This window comes from Coptis chinensis, chromosome 3, assembly GCF_015680905.1.
Source record: "Coptis chinensis isolate HL-2020 chromosome 3, ASM1568090v1, whole genome shotgun sequence".
Taxonomy (NCBI): Eukaryota; Viridiplantae; Streptophyta; class Magnoliopsida; order Ranunculales; family Ranunculaceae; genus Coptis; species Coptis chinensis.
This window is the reverse complement of record NC_141458.1, coordinates 16,750,785-16,768,988: the sequence shown is the minus strand read 5'-3', so window position 1 is coordinate 16,768,988 and position 18,204 is coordinate 16,750,785. Positions and strand designations below refer to the sequence as shown.

Sequence of the window (18,204 nt, the reverse complement as noted above, 5' to 3'; positions counted from 1 at the left end):
TGAAAACATGAAAATACAATTAATTTACATTTATTAAACACATAATTGACCCAAATGTAATGTCTCTGCGGGGTTTAAAACACAATTTTGGGTACTTATCACTTCTCCCATGTGGGACTATAAGATTTCAGGTTCACAATACCCAACACCCATATGAGAGAAGAAATGAGTTCATCATGAGTTGGTAAAGTGGGAAACTCACTAACTGGTACCGAGGCCTTTTCGGATAAAACCCCACACCCATGACAAAGATGTGGCCCAAGCCCAATGGGTGGTTAAGTGGGGAACAATATCGGTACTAAGTTATCTCATGGGCATGAAGGCCCAAGGTCAGAATGTGTGCCAAGCCCTATCAATACCAATACTTGGTTGTACCTATGTAAAAATCGTTTTGTGATGGTAAGAAGAGAAGTTAAAGAAAGAACACTTTTGAGGGTTTTGTTTGTACGGTCTTAGGTGGTTCTACTGCCGAATTTACTCTAAAAGATGTAGCAAATTCATAAAAACAACTCTATGATTGAGCTACTTCAAACATCTTGATACTCAGATGTGTTCTATGTAGATGTGCCATTTATTTGGGAACAGTAGACCATATACCATTTCGATACTTATTAACCTAGTTATGAATTATGATACCTTATTAGCCTCTTAGGTACGCTAAAAGAAAGAGGCCAAGTCATAATCTGAACTCTGAAGTGTGAATGAAAAATAAAACTTTTAACATTTTTTTAAGAAATGCTTGGAGAGATTCAAAATTCTATCCCCAATTTCTTAGAGCATTTGCAATGCAAGGAATTATGAGGGGTTTGTGACTATAGTCACCAGTTTTTAGCAAAAATGGTTGTGCAATGCAATGGAGAATACCTGGTGACTATTTTCCCTAGTTGATTTCAAGATGAAACTTTCCACCGAGATAGTGGCTGACTTGTTAATTTCGGACGGGATGTTGAATTCCATCTCGTGTGTTTTTTTCGATTTCAAAAAGCCTCCAGACGGAATCTAACATCCTGTCCGAGATATTTTATTCACCTTTGCATTGCACAGTTTCACCTTGTTTTTCACCGTTTTGGTGAAAATAGGGTGAATAAATGTTGAAGTGGTAGTGATAAGGGGAATTATATTCACTTGCATTGCAAATACCCTTATATGCCATAGAAAGCTAATGTGTTGTGAATAAATAAGAATAAAATATTTATAGCAACATAAAAAGTTTTAAAAATGTATTAAGTTGCAGATATTCCCTTTTAAATGATTGTTGAACGTTACAATTGGGTTGCACTAAATTGCATTGCATTACCAAACAGGACCATGACTGAAAGAACAAATCAAAGTTGAAGAACTATTCCAGAACAAGGATACCAATGTTGTGAACTTTGTTCTATACCTTGCACACACATAATACAAAATTCCTAACAAAAGATCCATCAATGTAAACATCACTATTTACATGGTTATAGGAAAAATAAATGAATAAATATTTGATCTTTTATTTTCCATTTTTCATCTTCGTCTTCAATTTCAAGCCCAGATCCAATTCTCTGTCGTGAACAATCAACCCTTTGCTCAACAGGCAAGTGCAAAATATTTCTTTATCTCAGAAAGTATGCAGCTCCGTTTGAGCTTTCTATCCATATACCGTAGCTCTTCGCCATACTTTCCTCGTCATTGGACTGCAGGTTAGTGGGGCACGCTAGAAATTTGATGTGAACAACGTCAAAACATCAGTACTTCACAAATCCAGTGTTCTTCTGAGCCTTGCCCAAAACTGACTCTATCCCATCATGGAACAGCTCTAATTTTTTTGCCACAGCGAATCCAGCATACAGTCCATCAACAGCAGCACTGACAATCCCACCAGCATAACCTGCACCTTCTCCTATTGGGTAAAGTCCTTTCAGTGATGTGCTCTCATAGGTCTCACCATCTCGGGGAATCTGAACAGGAGAACTTGTCCTTGTCTGAAGCAATAAGAATAAGATTCAATGAATAATCAAATAGACGAGAAAAAGAAGAAAAGTGTTTCAAGATCTGTAGCATAAGCCCAACAACCAGTAGACCACAGTGGAGACTTGGGACAAGTTTGTCTGCTGTAACTTCAAGTACTGAGCAAATTTCTCTCTCATGTGGCTGAGACTTTGTTCAGCATTTAGTTCGTTTGCTTGCAAATTATCTGTACAACAGACTTTAAGCACGAAAGACATGTTTACTGTGGAATATTAAAACGGAGGATAAAATTACGAGAGTGGAGATATGAAGCACTTAAATGAATGATTCCCTTCTGACAAACAGCTATAATTGCTCTTATAGGGAAACAAGTATGTGGGATCATGGGCAAAATATACAATAGAGAAGCATTGCTTCTCCAACAAATCACAGAGGTATCAGAAGTAGGCCACCATGTTTTTGAGGGAGGTAAAAGTACTTCTTCTATGACAAATTCATTTTACATGTCAATTAAGTTTGATATGTGATTTATATAATTGAGCTGTGTTTGTTGAAAAAAAGCTAAAGTAGATGAACAGCATTGGGGCATAGTACCTCTACTCCATGAAGAAGAGCCTCTTTGGAAATAAAGCCAGGTAGCTAATAGTTGCCAGAAGGTTTGAACGAAAATGAAGAAAAGAACATGATGTTAGACTCCAGAAAAATAAAGTATTACTTCAACCATAATGAACACTCATTAGACTAAGTAGAAACACAAACCTCACGGTCAAACATTGAGATTGAATGCTGTAATGCCTCCGTAATCTGAACAGGGAACAGTTTATGAAGATTTGATGCTTTAACACCCAACCGATAGCTTGATGGTGGTACAGAAGTTACTGAGGACCAATAAGAGGTGAGGAATAGTGATATATTTGAAAGAAAACAATTACTCAATGAAAATTATCATCTTTACCAGATAACTTATTCTCAAGAAAATCTGTCACAGTTTGTACAGGGAGAACAAAACTTCCACCTCCCATTTTTGCTGCTTTTTGCTCGAATTCCCTCTAGAACATCAGATTAAAAGTCATAACTCTGGGGCATCAAAAGACATATAAGCACATGAGATTAATAAGTTGCGAGAAGTCTATCCATCTACTAGGGTTATCCAATACTCTGTCTAATTGGTAAATAGTGCATTGAAAGTTCGACAAACTTTCACAGAGAAATGAAATGTCCGACAGTGTTTTTGTATGAAAAAATTCAACCATATTAGTCCTGGCAAAAGAAATGGTACGATATGTGAATCAAATAGGGTAGTAGCTCATTTACTCAGGTGTGGTCCGTACCAGATGTCAACAAATTAATATCTTATCCCTATAAGTAGAGTCTACCCTATCCAATGAAATTCACCAATGGACCTTAGTTTAGGTCTCCTAGATGATAATGAACATAAGGATAGCTATAACATCATGGTGACTACTGGAAATGACCAGAAGATCGGAACAATTGTACAAGAAAGGAGTATAAACAGTACCTGAAATTTTACTCCTGCAAGAGGTCCATGGAACTGGAAAGCATCAAAATCCTTTGATGACACTGTAACAACAAGTGCTGCATTTGCCCACTTGGACGCACGCCGAGAAAATGACATGCCATTGATACAGAGCTCTGATGGATTTGTGCTAGTGAGAACAACCTGCAAACATGTATTGATTATCTGTTACCTTAAATATTGTATGTCCTCTATCAAAGGGGACAAATGATTGAGGGACAATGGGGCACCTCTGGGATGGGCAACAACTGACCAACTTCATTAACAGGACAATCCTTACCATCTGATTTGTCAAATATTGTTGATGGGTCTGCTGCATTTACTAACAACCCAGAAAAAAGTGATCAATCAGCTTTCTCAGAATTTCTTCTAAACGAAATCTGGTTGGTGGCCCATCCAAGAGGGGATGCATTGGTTGGTCAGGATTGACCATGATATCATGCATCATTTGCTATTCTCGTTCACAAGCGAATAGTACTATGATCTTTACTATATATGTGAAAATTACATTTCCAACAGCAAAACAAGAAGCCTACCTGCCCTCCTGGGCACATGCAGAAGGAGTAACAACTGCGACCCGAATCCCTTGAGCTTGAAGGTCTGCAAGAGTCATTTTCATCCACATACTTGACCACCTTGTAATCTGCAACCGGTACTTTTCCACGCCCTTTGCGAACTTCATTAGCCAGAGCAGAATACTGCAATTATGGTAGGCAGGTCCATACAGAATTGAACAATAAGAGACGGTCTTACAATAATCGAATCAGATAGCGATTTATCTTTCTTTTCCAAGAAGATTACAATACGAGATGGTCTTACAGTCACATCACAAAATTGTTCCTTTACGAGTGTAAGATAGTTTAGTAGAACATAAAATAATTTAGGTCTTTAGTAGAAAAAAAACCATGAACAATAAGATTTGGTCTTACATCACAGCATCCGTCTCTTATAGATATAGTTTTGAAAGGTTTCCCGAAAGTTCAAAGTATCGAAAAAATGTTCAAACGTCTTCATGTAATTCTAGTGGTTCAATTTTAAGACTAAAATTCCATCTGAGTCCGGTTTCAAAAGTTAGACCAAGAAGGTGACTTATGTGAGCTATGAAAAAGTGGTAATGGTTTATATACTTAAGTTTCCATTCATATGTACTTTATGTAGTCTCCGGCTCACTTAGGCTCTGGAGGCTAGGCCCACTCTTTGCGCCTTGAGTAAGATGCCTAGGCTATTGCCTTGTGGTACCTAGAGCACCTAGGCATGCCACTTAGGTTAAATCTTTGCGCCTAAATGTGCCTGTGACTACATACTTCTTAATGTTGGTAAAGTATATTGGAGGAAAACAAATATTCTCCATGTGAAGATTGTAAAGCATAACATTATTAATGTGATGTGAAACAGCGAGCATTTTAGAACAAATGAAATAGGAAAAGGACTATGCAACTAACCTGTATGCTGTTTATTAGTTCTTGAGGATGCTCTACTCGCAGTCCAACCTGTTTTTTCCATCTTTGTTAAGTAAATTTCAGCATCAATGGAAGAGGACAGTACCCATGGGAAGTAAATAGACTAATCAAGAGTACTGAAGACATGAAGGCCACAATGGATCATTTTTCTATATATCATATATTTAGAGATGCCAATAGACTTGCTGATGCATTGGCTTCTAATATTCCAAATGTAACATGTATAGAAATATTGCCTAGTTCCTTTGCAGAGGAAACAGAGAAAATTGTAAGGGAGGATGCATCAGGAAGAGAATATGTGAGATTGTAACAACTCTAGTCATTTATTTTAATGCCAAGGGGTAGGGGTCCTCTATAACAACCCTACCCAAAAACAAAAAGTTTCAGCAAATATTTTTTCATCAAAATAAGTTTGATGTGAATCTAACAGTATGACCCTCAACAGATCAGAAGCAAATGACTACAAACCAGCAGGGAATAAAGCACTGAAGCTTGCCCAAGCATTTGACGATCTATACAGTTATGCAACAATTAAATGTTTCTGTAAGTTCTACAACAGAAAAGTAAAATTACAGTCTCTTTTTTAATCTATCATATCTGCACATGATGCTGTCTCTTAGAGCATGAATGACCACATGTGAAATAGTAAAAGAACTAAAGATTCTAAGTCATCAGTGTTCTAGTATTTTTGTCATAAAGTAAACATTTGCAATTATTTGCACCACTTTCCTTTCAAAATGTGCTGAGATTTAAATTCCACATCGGGTGTCTAAAGCCTTGCAATCAAATATATAAATCCTGGGGCCTCTCCACTTATCACCAATTGGTTTTAAGTTGGATGCCCAAATTCTACAAAATGCAATGAGCGAAAAAGACAGACTTCCTGGTATAGATATTAAAATGGAATGAGCAAAAGGATATGATTTTATATCAACATCTCCATGTATGTCTCTGATTTCATGTATAATGTGGACATGTACAATTTTCACGTTTCAATAGAAGAGAAAAACATTCGCTTCGCTAACATAACTTATAAAGGACGAAAGAAAGTTGTAAATTCAATATGCATAGCGATTACTAGATAATAAGAACTTACAGAAAAATCTTTTGGAACCAAGTCGACATTATGAGATAGAAGCATTTCATATGTGTCACGCGCAGAGTGTCCAACTGCAAGCACAACGGCATCAAATCCCAACTTCAGGCTCTCACCATGTGAGTCATGTCTGGCATCAGAAACTTTGACTCCAACAACCTGCGAATTCTCTATAAGAAGATCATCTACCCTTGTCCCAAACTTAATAGTCACCTGAGAATAGAATATCGAAATGAAATAAGAAATCTCCAGAACTATGCCATCGTTAAATAAATAAGAAGTTCAATAATATGCCACTCACACCGAGTCCTTGTAAATGTCTTCGAAAGTTGCGCAACAACGGAATCAACTTGTCTGTTCCTAAATGAGGTTTCCCATCAACCAAGATATTTGGTGGAGCCCCAAAATGAACTAGAGTTTTCATGACCTAGCAGAAGTTAATGGACATATTTAATAAAGGCATACAAGCTTAGGAAGACACAATATGTACAGGGAAAGAGTATGCCAAATAAGAATTTTTCTCTCACAATATTCCTCTCTTGTTTAGTGTGTTTCATTAAGGCATGAAAGCTTTCGACCAAGAAAATAAAGAAATAACATAAATTAATAAAATATTAGATGTATACCAAAATCTGAGATTTCACCCAGCAATCAGTTTCTTTATCATTTTTAGATAATAGGTTTACATACAACCTACATTTTTAACCACATGAAGATAATCTTCAGTTTCTTTACACACTATATGCTAGAAATTGCTCACCCGCCTTCCATTACAGATATAGGAATCCGAAGAGCATATTTATGAATAAGCCTTAAGCTTAAAAAAGAGTAATAAGCAATAGATACGCGGATCCTTTTTACTTGAACTCTAACGTAAGTACACCCTGAACCCGAGGTTTCAGATTGAACAGATGCAACTAGGGCAAAGGACAAGGAATCAACCGAATGCAAATACGGTTATCCATGCCTGAAGGAGGATCAATAGGTGCTACACAGGATTTTTATGTTCGGTATGGTTTTCACTATTTCTTTCCAGTATCTGTGCTAGAGCTGGTTTTGCAACTGAAAGTTTTGGACAATGGTATTGTCTAAAAAATTTGGGCGAAAATCAATTCTTAAAAGAATAAAAGAAATGAAGTTAAAGTCGCTGGAATTTGATTCTAATCTCACTGCCAAAACACTGTCGCTGTTCCTGCCAATCCTGGTCACCAACTTTCCATCACTCCAAGTACCTGCACCACCCTGCGATGCATAAGTCCTTTATAAATGATCTGCAAGGAACAAGTAATACCGAATCTGGTAAACATGGAAAAGATATCTAAAAAATCATGTTCTACTCAAGGATAAAAGCACTAATTTCAGAAGCAAATGTCATGTGAAGATGTGATACATTTCAGTGATAGTCCAATATTCACATAGATACTATGTAATTTTTGGACACAAACTTCACTCTGAGTAAACAGAAAGATTGGGATAAAGTAAAAAGAACAAAATGTATCTAGATCCAGCGGTTTTGTAGAAGAGTTCACCCCAAAGACCATGGCGACTCTACAAATGTCTTAGTTAGTGGTTGGTAATTTGGTATTACATCATTGACGATTGCATATGGGATGAAACAGTAACAAAAAATAACTACTCTTACTCTTGCCCAACTAAAATTAAAAGATGCTCCACCAGCTAATATTATACTCCTAGATATATACTTAACGAAATGATAATTTAACTTAATGTAAGAGATCAAATACAGCTGTTTACTCGAACAAAAGCTATCTTATAGACAAACTTAAAATACTGAAAAACAAAAAATTCAAAGAAAAGATGAAGTGCAAAAAAAAAAAAAAAAAAAAAAAAACAACTATAAAACAACTTTGTAGCGGTTAACAAAATAAAACAACTACAAATAAGAATATGAGATTAGGTAGTGAATCAAGATATAACCTCTCCAAAGCAAAAATTGCTTTCCAATTCCAAAAGCCGTCGAACTACCAGAGCACCAATGTCCCGCCCTCTTTGCTCAACTGCTTGACCCCTTTCTATTAGGGTAACTTCTGCACCAAGTTCCGCTAGGACAAGTGAAGCAAACAAACCAGATGGCCCACTGCCCACGACCGCAACTTTCGGTCTTTTTGTTGTATATTTCGAATCTTCATTGAGCTGCTTACAATCGTGTATAATACTGATCAAATCACCAGAAACTTTTTCATGGGGCATATGCTCAACAAGCCCAAGTTTAGGTTCTAGCTGAGAGATGAAATCCCATGTACGAGGTTCCAAATCTAAAAGCTTTTTGACATTCATGTCCACAGTATACACAAATTTGGGCTCTTTCAGCAACTGAAAAGTATCAGGAAGATGCAATTGAGTCCATATTGATAGGTGAAAAGTGAAAACAAACTAAAATACCAGGACAGACCCATATAATTATTTCAAAATTAACCCTTTCAAGATTCATTTGTGAACTGAGTTGCCAACTACAAATAGAACAAAAATTGGTGTGGCTGACAGTTGAAGTGATCAAAGTTGATTTTATCCTGTGATTCAAAATGGGTCTCCTACTCAATTCTGAGATCATACATAATCCAAGAACAGAAATTTAACAACAACACAAATATAATACATGAACCAATGCCAATAATTTTTTAATTCTTTGTCTTTCTATGTTATTTCTTTTTTTTTTTTTTTTTTCAATATCAGCCACTGAACAATGCTGAGGTGTCCTTCCCATCTCCTCGAATCAATGCACTCAATGCCCATAGCGAGTCCATGACAAAATCTGGAACTACTCGACAAAGTTCTCTTGGTTTTGGGAGTTTACACATCCAAAAGCTTTAGAGATGACCTCTTACTTTTACTTTTATGTACTTCAAGCAAGCTAGTAGGCTCATCATATATCAAAGGATGGGTATACCATCTTCAATTTAGCAATAGATTAAAAGTGACATTCTAGTGGGACAAATACACGAGAAATAACAATAGATTTATTTTTACTAGCAAATACAAACTACGCTTGTGTTTGATTAGCAAGTGAATTTTCATGGTTACTTTGCTGCTATGTCTTTTCTATTTTCTGAGAAAGGCTTCCTCTGCTAATTTTCTTAGAACACTTAATTGGGACAGTAAATTTTTATGCCTCAAGCCAAAAATGTTAAATTTGCCAGCCTTATGAGACTATGAATTTGTATTGTACGAACCTTCCTAGCGTCAATAGATTTCCGAACAACTGTAAAAGCTTCTGGTGGCAACATGGAAGCTACCTAGGAGAGCAAAGATAAAAAACAGTGTAAAGAGTAATGACCATTAACAAGAAGCAAACAATCATATGCATTATTGTCACAAAGTTCAACTAAATAAAAATAAAACAGTATGGACAATATGCCTTGTAAGGTAGTGAAGCAAAACGGAGAGATATGGACATAATCTAATGATACTTCAGTGTTCTCCTAATATAGTTTATATATTTTCATTGGTTTTCTTTTCGTAAAAGATTTGTCCTATATTTTCTGATCAGGTTTGGTTCAATTAATTTCTACATTTCATTTATCATTTTAGAAGATCATGTCTACACATAACAAAGGTTTCCTTGTTTAAGCGAGAATACAGCCAGGGAACAACCCTTGAAAGAGCTTGCATCACAAATCCCACCCAGTGCACAAGATTATTCTATTAAAAACTTTTCTCACCTATAATTAACTCATATCAACAAACTCAATTCAACCAACAAACATTAGCAATGATTAAGAAGCTAACTGAGCATAAATTCACCAAAGAGAAATGTAAAATAATAAATAAACAAAATGTACCGGAAATTCAAGAACTTTAGCAATAGCTTCAAGAAGTCCATCAGAGACACCAAGGCAATCTTTCCCAGGATCTTTAAGAACAGGAACACCAAGTTTAGAAAGTCTCCAAACCCCTACTTGTTTATTCTCAACTTCATCAAGTGGTTTCTGTATTCTTTCAAGCTTCTTCTTTTCAGAAGGGTATCTCCTTTTTCCAGTCCTTACAGACCTTTTAGCACATCGAATTCGGGTAGTTTGGAATGGAGAAAAGGAGACACTGTGGAGTAGGGGTCTTAAAGTTTGGATTTTGGAAGTTATTGGTGATGATAGAGAGAAGGGTGTGACGAGTTTGGGTGATATTGCCATGGGAGAAGAAGTTGCAGTGAGAAATGGGGATAAGCCTTTTGAAATGTAGACAGTGTGGCTGTTGGCTATTTATGTTGTGTACATTGGAGGGAATTTGTGTAGTCGCGTGGGTTTAGTTGAGGGGCGCGGACAGCCGCGATATCTCATATTCCATAGCAGTTACCGCGAGATTGCACAATCTATCGGCATTGGGTTGCTGCGAGATCTTATATCTCACGCAGGCAGTTGCCGCGGCATATATTTTTTGTGTTTTTTATTTTTTTTTCACTTCAAATTTTGCGTATTAAAACACTGACATATGGATACCTCATTTTTTTTCTTTAAAGTTTATTTATACACTCCAAAAACAATACCAAAATCATGACAACAAAAATGTACAATCGAGCCATAATTTTGTTATCTCGCGGCAAATATTTTCATATACTATAAGAAAATTTTGTGATCAAATTAATGAAGAAGAGTTTTGATAATTAACACACGCAAATACTCCATTTTAGTAAACAAAATCATCTCGCGACAACTAACTTTTTTTACAGTGGTTATTAAAAAAAATAATAATAATAAAATGACCCACGACAACCACCTTCTGTGGGATATGAGATATGGAATATCGCGGCAACCCGATGTCATGGATTGTGCGATCCCGCAATAACTGCTTGCCATTAGTGTTTTTTGTATATTTAATGGAAGAGTGCTAGTACCTTTGAATTGGTTAAACGGGTACTAGTCCTATTTTTGGGAGTGTTAATATCGCGGCTCTTTACCCTTAGTTGACTATGACTCTATATGACTAACGCCAAACAATTCCCGTACTGCTATCTATGTATATGCGTTTCACAATGCCCTCTATTTAGGGTTGGAAATAGAGCGGGTTCGAGTCGAATTCTCACTCAAAATTCTTTACCATATTAGGATACATTCAAATTCAGGTCGGATTTCAGATATCCATATCCATTAAAAAACACTAAAATATATACTATTTTAATGATTTTCATAGATAAATATAAGATATAAATTAATTTTTAAGCATCAAAATATAAATATTGTTAAAATAATTCGGGTTTTCGGATATTCAGATCGAATTCTAGTCACAAACATATAAACCATATCCATATATCCATATTCAGATCGAATTCTAGTCACAAACATATAAACCATATCCGGTAAAATGGATTCGGATATAGTCGGATTCAGATTGAATCCCGTACCATTTTCAACCCTATCTCTATTCAATCAAAAGATGTCACATGCTAGTGAAATTTCAACTTCATGTCCTCCATCAACTCAATTTCCAATGCACATCTTAGCAACCATTTATCAAATTCTTGTTAAGATTTGGTAAATCTGGTCAGGTCACTATGGTTAATTCTTGAAATCTTACAAGTGCCAGGTGCAACAAGCAAATTTTGATCCACACCACAATGTATCCGGAGTTGAACGAAGTGTGTTTTTAAACAAAGGGCTTAGCAGGTCTAGTACACAGAGCTAGAGCTATTGTTAACAATTTGGCGAGCGAATAATTCGTGAATTTATCCTTTATCTCGAAAAACGTATAAAAATGTCGGTTGTATTTTAAAATGATACGGAATTATTCGTGGCAAAAATCATTAGTTCTCAAATAAATTATTCGTGGCAAAAATCATTAGTTCTCAAATAATTAATTCGTGAATTTATCCTTTAATTCGGTCGCACAAGATTTTAACTTAATTTGGAAGGGTGAGCCATGCCAATACAATAGTGCAACGCATAGGCGACTCTTGAAAGCCCCAATAGCAAGCTATTGTGGTGGACTTTCCCCTTTAAAAAATTAATTTAATATCGTGTGAGCCAATGGCTCACATATCAGATATTAAACTGATAAGAACAGATACTACACTTGATCTTAGCCAAAAGGCCGAGAAAGGTATGAATTTTTAATTCTATGAGGTCTGCTTTTATAACACTTCTCTCCACACCATATTGTTTGACTAACCAATACGGGACTAAACATTCTGCGTAGCTCTGTTCTGGCTGCTTGTTGAATGTTAGCTATATTTGTTACAAACTGGTTGGAGATCTGGAACTGCTTAGAAAGATGCCACACAAGTGTAACTTTGGTTGTGGAAGCTTCACAATACTAAATCATAATTCAGTCAACCTTTAAATGAATGGAGTTCAATACACATACACATACATCTTCCGGGATACACATCTGGGCTGTGTCTTTTATGGTGCTAATATATATGCTTATGTATATTGGGATTTCATGCATGGTGTTGTCACTTGCTTACTTACACGTCGATGGGATTCTTTGCTTCTCACTCTTTACACACCTGATGATGTGTTGGGATAGCCTCCTATGTGACTGAAACTAGTTTTCCTTATCGCTACTAGTCGTACATTAGGATCCAGAATCTTTGCAATGTTGCTCATGTTATCCGTCCTTGCGGACATTATATACTACTATTGCAGTTGGGATGCCGGTCTTGCATATTCGTCGAATAGATGATTCCAAATGGATATTAACTACATAAACTCATTCAACTTTTCGGAACTGTGCAAAGAGGGACACGGTCACTGGTTGGAATTGCTAGTCTGCTGCACCATTGTCAATTTGGCGCACAGATGCAAGTTGGGATGATGGGAATAGATGATTCCAAATGGATATTAACTACTTAAACTCATTCAACTTTTCGGAATTGCAAAAACACGGTCACTGGTTGGAACTAGTCAAATCAATTTGGCGCACAGATGCACATGTTTGTAGTCAATAAATCTTAAATTCAAACCTACTAATTACACAAATCTTACACCGTTGCATTAGCTTGTGATACAGACCGAACAATCTAAACCACCAAATTAAAGCCACATCCCCAAACTTCAATTGCAGTAATATTACCAAACCACCTAAAATTGGAGAAAAAGCGTCAAATCTAAGTACTTCATACAAATAAATTTAAGTTTTATTTGGATAGGGGCCGCGCGAACGCGTACCCCCCTACAACAAATTATGACGTAGACTATCCCACTTGGAGATATCTTAGGCGCTGCCATGGACCTTCTTGATCGCCCATTGACCCCGTCCAGGTAAGTATGTTCTAAGGGGTATTTTGGTATCACTTTATACTTCCATCTATTCCTTTCTCATGTTTAGCTATCCTATGTGGGACTAAACCCTCAGTTGAGCAACAGTTGCCTTGACATACCTAAACTCATAGAACCTGACTCCTGTCAATTTAATTGTTCCATTTGACACAAGGATAAAATACGAGTTTAATAGAAGTTTTTTATCCACCTACAAGAGCGGTGTTCAAGATGCAAGATTGGTCCTTGGTGTGGCCACTTGGAACACTTCAACCTGCAGAAGGATCATATGGAAACTACTTCTTTTTGCTAGTGTGTTTGCTGTTCGCGTTCGACCATGCCTTCAACAACAAAGCAGTTAATGCTGCGAAACTAGTGATTGGCGTGAAGGCTACTTTCAGCTGGTACTGGTCATCACAGAAGGTTGAAAGGCATGGATACAGGTTTGACGTTTGAGAACCTTATAAGCAGCTGGACGCAAGTTAGGGCCTGACTAAGTGCAGGTTTTGCGAAGGATGTATTAGTGTAACTCCTGGTGATATTTATGAGTAGTTTTTGCTTGGGTAAAATGTGATTCCTTTATACTGGTATTCATTCATAATAACCATCTTGTTGTAAACATAATCTGATACTTGAGACCATCAATAAACCAATCTTTTATCCAAGAGAAGCGGGACGATGACGTTGAACATTACAGTAATGTTCCACCCATTTCTGAAACCACTCTAACATGATGAGTAATGGTCTATACTACAGTTTCAGGATCAGAAATTATCCAAGTCTGGAAGTTTAGTTATGTTTTCCACAAGGATTGGATTTAAATGTCTTCAATGGTTATAGATTCAATTATTAACTGTCTCAAGGCCGCTCGAGTTATTGTAACAGTGAGATCATAAAAGTGTAAGGGCCAGGGCATTATCATCTCATATACCTAGTTTTAACCCATAGTATAGGGGGTCCCTTTAATTCTTATCTGATTAGATATATGATTTACTAAACGAGTGATCAGAATCCACTCCAGAAACAAGCTGATTTTGTTTGACTTGGTATCAGTTTGGATTATAAACTCCTAATCAATTAGTGCGCCAATAGAATATATAAAGCACTAGTTTATGTATTTTGAGCGAGCGGCAAATGACAATGTGATCAATGTCAAGCATAGGTTGGGCTGTTATATCATTTTTTTAAAAGATGTTGAAGAAGATCAAGATTACAAGACACAATACAATAATCTTCTACAGGTTGGTTAAAACAATCTTATATGCCCTTAGTAAGTTAGTATATCCATAAATCATAAAATAAGTATCCACTGCAAGTCAAGGCTTCAATTCACAACAGAGTAATCCCTCTTCAGTAAACAGTAACCAAAAAATGAAAATCTAGCCTATGAGTGCTTGCAGACAGAGTGATTTTATGTATCAGCCTCTACAGACAGAAAGGACTACAAGAGAGAAGATTATCGAAAAAAATACTACAAGAGAGAACAAGTGAACTATACAATGTGTGTATGACAGATTGACAGGTACGAGTAAACTTAAGATACAAATAAAAAAAAATACAATACATTGACCTGGAACAAGTTTCCTGCTGACTAGCTTAGGATATAAGAACATCATTCTGGCCCCTATAGAACAGTTTAAATGCAAGGAGGGACATAATCTATGAATCTATCTCTCACTAACTGAAAATCATAGCTGAAGCTCAAGAGACTCCAAGCTTTACATCTATTGAAAAAGGAGAAGAAAGGAATGTAAATTTTACATCACCTTAACGAAGTTAAACAATGTGCATTCAGACTCCGAAAACAAATCATTTTCGCAGTTCACTTCTATATTACAATAAGTATAAAATCAATTTGGCAGGTCCGCAGGGGCATTAATTAAAACCTCACTCAACTTCCGGCTTCGTTCTTCTCCTTGATCTACTGAAGAGTTTTGAGGGTGGAGAAGGTGAGAATTCAATTGGGAGGGCAGGAAGATCCATTTCACCTTTGAGAATCTTAACAATCTCGACAATGTCCGGCCGTAATTCAGGCATTTTCTGTAAACACATGAGAGCCAAGTTGATACACAAGGTCACCTGGTCCTTGTTATATCTGTTCTTCAATCTATCATCCAGAAGTTCCAACACACTGCCTGCCTGAGCCAAGTGCCTACACCAACTGATCAGGTTGGCTTTCTCTAGTTTCATTGGTGAAGACAGAACATGCAAAGGCCTTCTTCCAGATACAATGACAAGTATCAAAACGCCGAGACTGTAAATATCCGCCTTCTCCATCAAATACCCGCAACCACCATATTCAGGTGCTACATAACACACGGTACCTCTCATGCTTGTCGTGCTGCTCAATTCTCGGCTGAAGAGATCACCACTCCACATCTCACTACCGCCAGAACGACTCTTTTTCTTCTTCCAACCTTTTCTAAAACTGAACTCGCCATTTAAATCACACACGCTTTGGTTCTGTTCCCGACGAGAACTATTTTTTCCAAACTGAAACTTATGACACAGATTAAAATGTTGGATCTTGATGCCCTTCTTCCATTTGCTTTCAAGCTTCTTAAGTTTGTTACTTTTCTTGCTAATCTCTTCAAGGTGTTCTTCTTTCCACCACTCTTGCATTTTCCTGTGCTTATTGTTACAAGTTTTTCCACTCTTCATGTCTTTCTTCTCAGACATCTTTTTGGAACATTTGAACCTAGGCTTCTCAAGCTGCGATAAGTTTCTAGTTTCCAACTTATCTACTTCCATCGAAGTGTCCAAGCCAATCTTCACAGGAGAGATTCTACTCCCTTCATCCCAGTCCGGATTCCCTGACGGGCAAATTTGACTGCCAATCCACTCTTTAACATAATCTTTACTACACAACTCGCCGCTCCCATCCTGCTTCCACCACCAATCCTTCCCCCATTGCTTTTTGCTAGCAGTGGGATCATCTACTGGCGTTGACATATCACTAGGATTCAACTCCTTACTGTGATAAATACTACAAAGCTCATCGTCGTAAGGAACAAACTTATTCCAATCTTCCCCATCAATGACAGCTATGGAAATCTCCTTCCCTTTATGGTAACTACCTTTAGCTCTAGTACTATTATCATTAACCCCAGCACCAATACCATTTCCATTAAGATTCAAAGTTTTGGCATTGTAGTCTACTCTATTGTTCTTATAAGGAGAAGATGAAGTAGATGCTGATTGTAAAGCCAGAGCAAAATTTACCTCATTTGCGCTACTTTCGGCTGGAGTGCTAATTGTAGGAGTTTCTTCAGGAACTATAGCTGCCAAATTCCCTGAGAGCTCTTGACCCAATTCCTGACTAAACAAATCAATACCAAAGTCGCCTTCTGTTTTAATCCTGGACAGTCCGAAGTCTGAAATTTTCGCTCTATAGTCCATACTCAATAACACATTGCTTGGCTTAATGTCACCATGTATAACAGGTGGATCACACTCAAAATGTAGAAACTCAAGTGCTCGAGCAATATCGAGGATAATATCAAACCTTTGATCCCAATTCAAAATGGACAGTAATTCACCCTCTCTAAATAAAGTTTCTTGCAAGCTTTTATTAGGCATATACTCATAAACCAAAAATCTTTTCTTCTTCTCAACACAATATCCCAAAAGCGATACAACAAAAGGCGACCGAAGACCCCCAAGTATCTGTAACTCATTTTGAAACTCTCTTTCAGCTTGTAATGACGAAGCGTCGAGCTTCTTAACTGCGACAGATTTCCCATCGCGAAGAATTCCTCTAAAAACAGTACCTGAACCACCTTTACCAATTGAGTTAGCTTCATTGAACACATTAGTAGCTGATCTTAGTTCTTTGTAAGAGAATTTTTGCAACTTTAGTGGTGTATTTGAATCATAAGGAATGGTTTTGGAGTGATTTATAAGGGAGTGATATAGGTAAAAAAAGAAAACAAGGACAGCTATAAGGAGAATAACTGAAGCTGATATTGTGAGTACTAAGAACAGCACCCTTGCTTTAAAAATGGGATTTGATGGGTTTGGATTTGGAGTTGAAGTTGGAGGGAAGGCTCTTGAAGGCATTTTTTATGTTTTAAGATGTAGTTTGGAAATGAACAAGTAGAAACACAAAATGGTAATGGTACAAGGGGTGGTGGTGGATTTTCATTTTCTTTGAGGTATCCAAGAAGGTGGTGGGGTTGACACTTTACAGTTGGAAATTTGATAATACTAGAAAAGTAGAAAACTAGTTTTTTTTTTCAAAGAAAAGAGGGGATGGAGGGTCCCAAGACCTAACTTTGTGTTGATCTTTTGACCAAAGAAATAAAAAAAATCTTATCTTTAAGTTGTGAAGAGGGAGGTTTGGGAGAAAAGGTTAAAAAACAAATGAATTTGGAGGGAAGAATGGATGATAGGAAAAGTTTTGGCTAGTTTAGAAATACATCCTTTGTAGTTTTGTATATATTAGTCAAAGGATTCTCGAAGTATAAATTAGTCAAAACTATTCAGGACTTGAACTCTTGAAGTGCTTGCATCTATGATTTATGTGTCAGTGTGTCACTAACACTAACTCACCACTCAAAATAGCCACAAGCAACAAACCAAACTGAATCCATTTGATGGGTGCACTACATAAGAAAACGCATGATAGGTTGGAGATCTCTTACAGGATAATATCAGTATAGAACATCGTAAACAAATATCATTCTCTCACACTCCCTGTTGAAAGTTGAAACACACCATGCCCATTGTACTAAAGCTAAGCTCCATCAAATTTGAATCGCTATGGCATCATGTTGAAGTCCAATTGCTTAGAAAGCCTAAACTCAGTTGGCAACAAATTGTTAAACCAAAACTCTTAAAGAGTAAATATGTAAATGACTGATTTTTCAACAACAAACTACAGAATGAAACCATCTCTAATTCTCTATTGACGTTAGTAACTTCCCCTGCTTTCTCATGGACTCTTGTAGCCTCGAGTTT

General features: G+C 36.8%; 2 protein-coding genes, 1 non-coding gene and 1 pseudogene across 3 annotated transcripts; all 4 read right to left on the bottom strand.

Moving 5' to 3' along the window:
• Positions 1 to 1,273: 1,273 nt before the first annotated feature.
• PDE327 (FAD/NAD(P)-binding oxidoreductase family protein) lies at positions 1,274 to 10,259 on the bottom strand. Its single transcript, XM_086600851.1, has 13 exons — positions 9,838 to 10,259; positions 9,229 to 9,291; positions 7,976 to 8,371; positions 7,208 to 7,279; positions 6,339 to 6,464; positions 6,038 to 6,250; positions 4,924 to 4,971; positions 4,018 to 4,179; positions 3,464 to 3,625; positions 2,900 to 2,993; positions 2,704 to 2,822; positions 2,539 to 2,583; positions 1,274 to 1,958 (listed from the first exon to the last, which is right to left on the bottom strand). The coding sequence occupies exons 1-13, from the start codon at positions 10,180 to 10,182 to the stop codon at positions 1,722 to 1,724; spliced, it is 2,082 nt and encodes a 693-aa protein (XP_086456977.1). The 5' UTR covers positions 10,183 to 10,259; the 3' UTR covers positions 1,274 to 1,721.
• Positions 10,260 to 11,893: 1,634 nt separating this feature from the next.
• On the bottom strand, positions 11,894 to 12,089 carry LOC147508285 (U2 spliceosomal RNA). Its single transcript, XR_015219725.1, has one exon. It is a non-coding gene; the product is annotated as a U2 spliceosomal RNA (small nuclear RNA).
• Positions 12,090 to 13,133: 1,044 nt separating this feature from the next.
• LOC147508284 (U1 spliceosomal RNA) lies at positions 13,134 to 13,256 on the bottom strand (annotated as a pseudogene).
• Positions 13,257 to 14,791: 1,535 nt separating this feature from the next.
• LOC147508283 (Protein kinase superfamily protein) lies at positions 14,792 to 17,438 on the bottom strand. The gene has a single exon (XM_086600850.1). It carries the CDS (start codon positions 17,302 to 17,304, stop codon positions 15,133 to 15,135), a length of 2,172 nt encoding a protein of 723 aa, XP_086456976.1. The 5' UTR covers positions 17,305 to 17,438; the 3' UTR covers positions 14,792 to 15,132.
• Between the last annotated feature and the right edge of the window lie 766 nt (positions 17,439 to 18,204).

Excerpts from the sequence above, each read along its gene's own strand:
- PDE327 (XM_086600851.1), bottom strand. The coding sequence starts at position 10,182 with ATGGCAATATCACCCAAACTCGTCACACCCTTCTCTCTATCATCACCA. Across the intron at positions 4,972-6,037 it reads TGGTTCCAAAAGATTTTTCT|GTTGGACTGCGAGTAGAGCA; the intron begins GTAAGTTCTTAT and ends TGGAAAAAACAG. Across the intron at positions 1,959-2,538 it reads CTCTTCTTCATGGAGTAGAG|ACAAGGACAAGTTCTCCTGT; the intron begins GTACTATGCCCC and ends TTATTGCTTCAG.
- LOC147508283 (XM_086600850.1), bottom strand. The coding sequence starts at position 17,304 with ATGCCTTCAAGAGCCTTCCCTCCAACTTCAACTCCAAATCCAAACCCA.